General features: G+C 43.9%; 1 protein-coding gene across 1 annotated transcript; it reads right to left on the bottom strand.

Moving 5' to 3' along the window:
- Positions 1–3,107: 3,107 nt before the first annotated feature.
- Positions 3,108–5,086, bottom strand: LOC134615295 (tachylectin-2-like). Its single transcript, XM_063459792.1, has 2 exons — positions 4,251–5,086; positions 3,108–3,206 (listed from the first exon to the last, which is right to left on the bottom strand). The coding sequence occupies exon 1, from the start codon at positions 4,984–4,986 to the stop codon at positions 4,360–4,362; it is 627 nt and encodes a 208-aa protein (XP_063315862.1). The 5' UTR covers positions 4,987–5,086; the 3' UTR covers positions 3,108–3,206; positions 4,251–4,359.
- Positions 5,087–9,963: the final 4,877 nt, after the last annotated feature.

Genomic DNA, 9,963 nt, shown 5'->3' with positions numbered 1-9,963 from the left:
ATCCAAGATATGGGAGCTTACCAAGGCCATAGGCAATACAGAGACAGCCCATCTCCAGGATTAAATGCTTTGCAGCCTTGAAGTTATAACTGAGATCATTACTCTATCAATGCCCACAGGCCAGCCCAGCTCACTAGGAGCACTGTTTACTCCCAGGGAAACAAAAGTAGCAAATTGCTGATCAAAGTACTTAAACCCAAACTCCAAAAAGCCTACATAGCGAAAACAAGAGGTGCTCACTTTTACACCACCATAGCGACAGAATTCAGCTCCTTCTATCACAACCTTTATAAGCTCCCTCACCCAGGAGGTTCAAAATCTGATATCAGATGCTACCTTTCTAAATACAGAACTAGCAAGAGTTCAGCTGAGATTAATAAAGCCCTAGATGAGCCCTTCACTACAGAGGAGGGGGTAATTAGATTGTTGCCGTGTGGGAAAAGCCCAGGTCCAGATGGGCTAATGGCCTGATATTACAAAGTCTTTAGGGATCTACTGGACAAAAACACCTTTAACTAGCTGCTGCCCTCCTTCCCCAAGGGTCCACTCTGATCATTTGGGGTTTGTGTTGGGAAGGCAAACTAAAGTCATCGATGACATACACAACGTGAGAGCCCTCAAATGTTGGTTTAAAATGTCCTCTCATTTTGGAGGCTTTGTGGCATGGGACAAGGTTCCACAGCTGGGTTTAAGCTCTCTATTAAGGCTTCTTGGGCTGCATTAGGTTAAATGGGCAGTCAACATCCTTTGCAATAGGCAGTGGAACCAGGCAGGTATGCCCCTATCCCCAGTGCTCTTTATATTTGCTATAGAACCCTTTGAGTGCCATTTGGAAGAGTTCACAGATCAAAGGGTTCCTTTATTCAGGGGGTGAGGAAAGGATTTGGCCTTTGCAGATGTACTCTTCACCATCACAGATCCAGTTACCTCACTAAGGAGATTGAGCTTGTTGTTCATTCTCCAACTTTAAAATCAATGCAGATAAGGGAGATTCTGGGACTAGCTTTGACCCTGGCATTTAAATCCCATTTGAAAGCAATTTTTTGCTACAAATGGTTAGTTTGGAAGCTGAAGAATGTGTCCAATGGACTATGGAGCCCTCTAGCAATTGGGGGGAGGGGGGTTTAGTTACATTTGTAAAGGCTAGGAGATTCAAAACCCAACCAATATGATATAAATATAGAACTATTGCTAAGTACATGCACTGTGTTTACTGCTAATAAACCCAATTAGACAAAGTCACTGTATTTGTGATACCTTTGGTTATCATTTATAGGACTACACACTGGAAGTAAAGCAGTGAGAAATCTCATGATCGGGAGTAAAATAACGTGCTTTAATTGCACACTTGGTATAAGCCTGGGGGGCTGTGCACTCATTGAGTGCCTTGTGGAATTCAGGAATGCTATAGAGTTAAGGAAGCCCACAGGATCAGACAGACATATGCAGCAGAAAAAAGCATTTTACAATATTGTTTATTTTTACACCAAGACAGAATATGAAATGCATGTAGCTTATAGCAGTGTTTCCCAACCCAGTCCAGGATTTAAGGATTACCCAGTTTTGTCTAAGGTGTTTTTAGAAAAAGAAAAAACACCTTAGACAAAACTGGGTAATCCTTCAATCGTGGACTGGTAGGTGTGCTTTGAGGACTGGGTTGGGAGACACTGGCTTATACAATTCCAATTACACCGAGAGACATTCTGTACAACATTTATCCACAGGACACATTTCACTCAGAGTATTGTACAGGAGCCATCCACCTCATGGTTTGTAGTCTTCCTGGGTGACCATCAGGTTATAGTGAGTGACCCCTTTCCACATTCCCTGGATGGTGGTCTCATAGCCAAACAAGGTGCGGATCTTGGCACGGAACGGCACATCCATTTCTCCCTTGGTCACAGATGCCACCATACGTATTGAATGTCCACCTGGTACCTCCACATCAGAGCTGGATGAGAAGGTAGTCTGCAGAAGACAGAAGGTTAGAAACTGAAGTAATGGGGCAAACTGGAAACCTGCAGGATTTTAACCCTTCTCAGTGGGACTGCTCTGCAGTACAATAAGGTTAAGTGAGAGATTAGAAAGGCACACAGGATTTTGTTGTGTGGTTCTTATTGAAGCCTTCTTGCCCCTGGCTAGAATAAGAGGACAATAGACACCAAAACTGTAGCTTCATGAAGCAGTTTAGGTGCATCGATCATGCCCCTACAGTCCTACTGCTCAATTATGCCATTTAGGAGTTCAATCACTTTGTTTAGGCAGCCTTAGACACACCTCCCTGCGTGTGGTCTGCACAGACTTCCAAAACACTTCATGAAAAAGAAGCTTAGATATTACTGGTTCCTTTATTGCACAGTCTGTTTAATCTAAAATTAATCATCTTCTGCTCTGTTAATATCTTCCTAGACACTACAATAGCCTCATGTGGGAGTACAGTTCAGTGAAGAAAACAGGCGATCAGATTTTAGATAGCAAGCCTGATTGAAAGTTAAGATATTTCTCCAATCAGAATGACACAGCCGGACGAACTAGGGCTAGAAACCAAAAAAAAAAAAGTTTAACTCCTAAATGGCAGAGAATTGAGCACTGAGACTGCAGGGGCATGATCTATACACCAAAACTGCCTCAAGTTCATGGTTTTAATGAGATATATAATGCAGCAGACTACAAATTAACCAGTTCAGAGTAAAGAGGTAGTGTTATTTTTAGAGAGGAGGTTGGACAAGAGGGTACACTGATCTGGGCCAGTACCATTAAGCTATTTGTGAATAGCTAGCCCCTGCCTTGTTATTGGAGTGACATTAACAGGCCCAACATCTACCAAGCCAGGATACCTATAACCAGTGGGACTGTTGCTTTAGAAGCAGATACAAGTCATACATGGAGAGTCACAAGCAGAAAATGGAAACCAGTTGAAGAATTACCCTCATAGCCATGTGGGTGTTGTGACTTTACTGTAAGCAACAAACCAATACTAATGCAGAGAAGCTTTTCTCACCCTCATTATACAAGCCATGCTTACCTGTGTTGTGTTGGTTGTGGTGAAATTCCAGGTATGAGTTGTGCTCACATTGATGGAAATCTTGGTTTCTGTTTCCCCTATGAATGGGACTCCAGCTTTAAAGGACATCTCAGCTCCAACTGCTACTGTGAATCCATGTTCCTGGCTGAAGGTACTGCTCTCAGTTATGGTTTTTGAGAAGCTAGAAAGAAAACCTTCACATTAATATATTAGGAGAGATTAGACTTCATGGAGCAGGGCTTGGGCTAGTCGCACCCAAATCTAGTTCGTAAAAATAGATGTTTGCCAAGGATGTGCCTTGGTAATAAAAAAAAAAAAAATCCTGCAAATAATTTTGATCTGTAATATCTCAACCTTTTTGTTTGCTTAAAATTCAGAAAGACTTACATTCCATTGGCTTCTGGAATTCATGTACCCATTAATCCCAGTTGAGCAGATGGCTCAATAATGCGAGTGCAACATAAGTACCAAGTTAATGAACAATCCATTGAAATTCTGAAAAGTCAAGAAAGCCAGTCCTTACTTCTTACTTTGAAATCCATATTAAAAAAGAAAAATAAATTGTGAATAGATCTGACAGTTTTGTACATTTGGACTCTTCAAAGATAGGATTAAATGAATTGCACAGGTCTATTGACCCAGTTCTCCAGCTACCTTGTTTTGTCAAGATTCAGTATTGACCACATGTGGGATATTACTAAATGTATGGACTGTTGGGTATGCTATAGGGATTGCAACTAATCTGAGGACCAATTTTCATTTAATAAGAAAAAAAAAAAATCCACCAAATACCAGCCACAAAAGCCAAAGATACACGTTACACTCCTGAGAACAAGCCCCTAAACAATTTGCCTTTTGTATCCTAGAAGGTAAACCTTTCTACTGAAACCTGATCGGTTCCATCCAAATCTGAAATTCAAGGAGAGCGTCCTGTGTAGAGATCCAGCTACACCAGACAGACTCATTTCATGCTCACCAATGAAGGGCTACCAGTCGCCATAGGACAGGTTATCGACTCCTTGTATTCATAGATGGCCTTGGCATTGTTACCCCATTCTCTATACAGCCATTTTGATAATGGGCTACAGTGGCTTCCTATCCACCACCTGTGCAATCCAAGTACACCATATACTGCAGGCATTTACCTCACTAACACCATAGAACAAACATTGCCAACAAGCAGAAGTATTAACAGAGGCAGCACAATAGAGTTTCCATTACTTACGAGAAGGTGTGCTTTAATGGAGTGCTGCTCTTGTTGTTATAGATCTGGGTCTGAACCACCTCTGTGCCTTGGGATAGAATTTTCCCTGAATCTGGAAGGAATTCAAAGCTCACAATACTCTGGATGGTTTTATCAATGGTGAAGGAAAGGAGGGGTAGACATTGTAACCCCAGCCCAGTTTCTGTGCCTTTTCAATATAGTTGGTATCAGCAATGGTCGGGGTTGGTCCTTTATAGATGTTGCCATTCTTTGAATCCACACACCACAGGTCTGACTCTAGGGTGAAAGCCATGAAATGGGTCAGGATGCGCCAGCCTCCTTTTCCAATGGTCTTGCTGGAATCAAGCCAGTTATCGTCTGGTTTGGTTGGGGGGCTTCTCATCACAAGCTTGTCGTCACTTGTCACTGCATACAGGATGCCTTTAGGGTCAAAGAAAAGGGCATCAAATTCATTCCAGCTGTTGGTTCCTATTTTGGTGGCTTGGCCATAAAGCCAGGACACATTTTCATTGCTTGGTGCTGGACCCTTGTAGAACTCCCCTTTCTTGGTAGCTGCATACAGAAGGCCATTTGGATCAAAGAACATTAATTTAAACCCATCCCAGTCAGTTTTGCCCACTCTTGGCAGTGGAGAACCAGTCCAGGTTTGGATCTGAAGGCATAGCTCCCATGAAAAGCTCTGTACCACGCACAGCAAACAGCACCCCTTCTGGGTTAAAGGCAATCTTACTGACATTATTCAGCTTCCCTACAATGCTAGATCTGGCATCAAAGTTATCCAGAAGATTCTTGGGTGGTAATCCAGCTCTGCCAACATAATCCTTCACAGCAAACAGGAGGGTGTCTGGAAGTTCAAAAGCAAGAGGTTATAGCCATCAGATGCAATTCACAACATGGGATTGTTCACAAACAGATTGTATTTAGAGTTTAAATCTTTAGCTCTGCAGGCTAAGCATAGTGTAAAAGAATGGTCACATTAGGAATTAGACTATTACCAGTGAAGCAGGCTAGGGTGCAAGTCATTCATTAGAAATGTGAGCTATAAAAATGGGTTTCATCTTCAAATTTGAAGAGCTCAAAACCTTTTTGCACATTTTGTTTTATTAGAATATTTAGAAAATCTGCATGGAGGAAATCCAGGATCAGTAATATCATTGAAGCATAGTTCGTTGCGGTCAAGTGGCAAAGGATGCTGAGCACTGACCCAGAACAGAGGGAAATCGGTGCTGAATATTAGTTATTACAGCTGTTGGGAAACATTGATTTACTTATGCAATGCTCAGTGAGTATTCCCCTAGACATACATACATATATATATATATATATTTTATGTTACAGGTGGTCAGTCTCATGTCCTGCTTTTTTCTTACGTAGTTAGAGTATCACGCTATACATAACTTGAAAGACCGTAGGCCTGATTAGAAACGTCCTGCAACACACACACACAATTCTTAAATGGGTTCCTAAATCTAAGACTGTCTCTTGCATCAGTCAACAGGAGACTAACAGCATTACAAATTTTGAAAAATTAAATACTGGTTCTGAGACTTCCATGATTGGATAATGTTGCAGTTTATGTATACACCCTTAGACAAACTGTTTTATATATACACACACACACACGATTGTGGCAGACTGCCTGGGTATCTCTGCCAATTATGCTTCCTAGTCCTCACCAAGTACCATTATCACTGCAGCTTGGCGCCCCCCCCCCCCCCCCCCCCCCGTGGTGGAATCTCGGTAGAAATAAATTTAGTAGGCAGAGATTACCACGTGGCATGCGTACATGCATATGCTGACGTATCGGTCGGTTGGTTGCACGTGGCAAGATACGATCAGTAGTGTACGGAGCATGTGCAAGAATACCGTAGTATTCATGTAGTATTCCCCTCCTCCATTGTGCTAGACAGGCCATGCGGTCAAGCAGGAAGTTAATTCTTATTTGTATTGATTGGTCAAGAGAATGTGCGGGTGGAGCTTAATATGGGAGGAGTTATGTGTCTATATAAGGAGCCTGCACTATTGTCCGGGGCTCAGAACTTGCTGTATTTTGGTGACGTTAGTCCCTCTGAGTCCCGATCGGTGAACCGAATAAAGAATCTCTTCCTTCCTGAAGAAACCTGTGTCCATCTCTCTGTGCTTGGCTTCCGTCAGTTTCTCCGGTATCATTTGGTGCATTGTCCGGGAAGCTCATCGTTCAACGGTAGCTGAGAAGCAGAGGCGTGAGACGGTCTCTTTGCACATGTTCTCTACGGCTGCACCCCTGAACTTCTGCGTGGGCCTCCCTTCGTCTCGGCGCCACTGGTTTGTTGTCCAGGAGATCATCGGCCTCTACGTAGTAAGTGCTGGGGTGTCCCCGTCGATGAGTGTGAACTCAGGTTCAGGAACGAGGAGGTAAGACGACCGCTGTTTTAGACGGCGGACCCACTAGGGGTATACCGATTGTGCGGTAGGCCCATAAGGGGTTAATCTGTGTATGGAATCTGCCCCCTCTGTCGGAGGGAAGGAGCACCGCTCAATCAAACGCTCTTTAGTAAGACCGTTTGATTTGGTTTGGAGTCAGGCGGGGTTCTGTGTAAATAGCCCTAGCCGGACACCGGTGCCTTGTCTAGACTAGCGTTCTAGGGTGTACAATTTGTTCGCTAGGTCGGAGGGACCGGGAGACTAAGCGGCGTCTGTGTAAATTCGGTCCGCTAGCTCTCAACCTATCTTGACTAAGTGGGAAGGCGTGTAAATTTGGAACCCACTAGACTATTGATAGAGTAGAAAGACTAAAAGGGTTCTGTTGTAAATTCCGCCCTCTAGTTCGCTATATGTGGTGCTTGGGCAGTGTGGCTAACCAAAACGGATGTAGATAGTTTTAGGTAGTCCATCAAGGTACTGGCCAATAGATTAGTTGGGATTGTATATGTGATAAAGATTGTTTAGTAACGTGTATATCTTGTTAGGTAGCGTGAGCTCTGCCGTCTAGCGAGAGTGTTAATAGTGTGTTGCTGTATTATAGTGCACGGTACCATAACCCTGTATATTTACTGACACTGTATATAAGTACTAATCATTGTCGTCTATTTCATGTCTAACACCATAACCACTAATAATTGTATTGTGACCTTAAATTGTACTTTGACCTATGCTAACCGTACTGTAACTGCTGTTTGTAAAGACGATGTTACTGGGGTGTGTTATAGACTGGTAATTCATATATAGGGAATTATAGCGTGGGTGACTGTATAGTTTCGCCAAAGTGCATAATATCGATTACTTAGTGACTGGTGTAACAGCTGTGTGTGTACGGGAATTCCCTGAGTGTTTTTATTGTGTTACTGTGTACGTTTCACTTGGTAACTGTACCACGTGGTGCTGTTGCCGAAGGAACGGGTGTGACTGTTGCATAGAGTGTGTATAGCATTCGTTGTCAACGACGCTCCATTGATAAGTATGGGCGCGTTGGAGTCGACGATTTTGGATCCCTTAGGATGTATGGTAAAGAATTTTAAAAAGGGATTCACAGTATGTGATTTTGGGGTTAAAATGTCTCCTGCACGTTTGATCACTTTGTGCACTAGGGAATGGCCTACTTTGGTTACGGCATGGCTGCCACGTGGCAGTTTAGATCCAAATCTGGTACAGCGTGTACACGTGGCAGTATCAGGTAGGCCTGAACTTTACGGACAGTTTCCATACATTGATTGTTGGAGGCAGGCTGTAAACGACTCGCCAAGATGGATCCGAATATGCCACGAGGAGCAATGTCGCCTCATGGTGGCCAGGACTTGTTTGTCCACTAGGACTATGGTTAGGCCCATTCTGGACACGCCCCCTGAGTCCGAGATCTCTATGCCGCCCCCTTATTTCTCTGCAAGGGGAGGTGATACAAGTACAGGAAGTTCCACACCCCCTCCCCCGTTGTCCCCATCCACTTCCTCCTCCAGCTCAGAATCCACCCCACGCCATACTAAACCTCCCCTTCCGACACCAGCCCCCGTTAAGTCCATCTATCCCGATGTGGCGCCACTTCAAGCTTCCGGTCAGGCTTCCTCTAGCCCGGCTCGGAATATTTTATTCACTGGTCTTCCCCATGATAAAGCTTCTCTATCCGCACGTCTTATTACCCCCCGACCGGAACCCCTAACTGACGCCCCATACTAACCCGACAATTGACTGGAACCCAAAAACCTAAACATTACCAGATGCCTCTTCGTTTGAATCCCGGGTCAGCTTACCTTAATGATTTAGGTCAAATGGTGTATGCTGACCCAGTCTTCGTATATGTCCCGTTCACGACTACCGATCTCTTGAATTGGAAGACCCACAATTCCTTGTATACTGAAAAGCCACAAGCCATGACCGACCTGTTCACCTCGATAGTCCAGACACATAACCCAACTTGGGCTGATTGCCAGCAATTATTAATGACATTGTTTAACAACGAGGAGAGGACTAGGATAAACCAAGCGGCCATTAAAGCACTAGAGGATAAAGCCCGTACTTTAAATCAAGCAAATCCAGCAGCATGGGCCGCAACTCATTATCCTAATGCTGATCCCGAATGGGATGTTAATGGCGCAGATATGGTTCAACTAAAAGCCTATAGAGACGCTATAATTGCTGGCATGAAAGCCGGAGGGAGAAAAGCCATAAATATGTCGAAGACGGTTGAGGTGATTCAGAAAAGTGATGAAGCGCCTAGTGTCTTTTATGACCGATTATTGGAGGCATACCGCTTGTATACCCCCTTTAATCCGGAAGACACTGAGAATTCCTGAATGGTAAACTCTGCCTTTGTCAGCCAAGCTTACGGAGATATTAAGCGCAAGCTACAGAAGTTAGAAGGGTTTGCAGGAATGTCCATCACCCAACTAATGGAGGTAGCAAATAAGGTGTACATGAATAGGGAATCAGAAAGTAAGAAAGAGGAAGAGCGCAAGATGCGTAAAAAGGCGGATATGCTAGCGGTAGCGATCGCAGGCGTAGATAGACGGGGCCCAGATAGAGGCGATAGTAGGTGGAATAGGGAACCCCTGAGTAGGAATCAGTGCGCGTATTGTAGAGAAGAAGGGCATTGGAGAAGCGAGTGTCCAAAAAGAGCAATACGAGAGAGACCCACCCAGGGCAGGTTATGGAAACTTTAGAGGCAGAGCGAGAGGTAGAGGAGGTCCCGGAGGGAGTAATAGTAATAACAGAGAAAGCAGGAGAAGTTGTGAGATTCCTGCTACAAGAAATAATACCTCGATATGGACTACCCTGCTCTATAGGATCGGACAATGGTCCAGCTTTTGTTCATCAGTGCCTACAACAACTGACTCATATGCTTGGTATAAAGTGGAGACTTCATACGGCATATAAAACCTCAGAGTTCTGGTAAAGTAGAGAGAATGAATAGAACTATTAAGAACCAGTTGGCAAAAATGTGTCAGGAAACCCAACTTAAGTGGAACGTTCTTTTGCCCATAACTCTGTTACGAATTCGCAGTACACCTACCAGAAGGATGGGTCTCTCTCCTTTTGAAATCATGTATGGGCGTCCACCTCCCGTACTTGGTAACTTAAGGGGGGATTTGAGTCAGTTGGGAGAAGGAATTACCTGGCAGCAGGTTGTAGAGTTGGGTAAGACTATGGAGGAGGTACAGAAATGGGTACAAGATAGATTACCTGTGAATATTTATCCCCCTGTTCATAGTTACCATCCAGGAGATCAAGTGTGGATTAAAGA

The sequence above is a fragment of the Pelobates fuscus genome, chromosome 6 (assembly GCF_036172605.1).
Source record: "Pelobates fuscus isolate aPelFus1 chromosome 6, aPelFus1.pri, whole genome shotgun sequence".
Lineage (NCBI taxonomy): Eukaryota > Metazoa > Chordata > Amphibia > Anura > Pelobatidae > Pelobates > Pelobates fuscus.
Note: the sequence above shows the minus strand (reverse complement) of the source record. Positions and strands in the feature narration are given on the sequence as shown.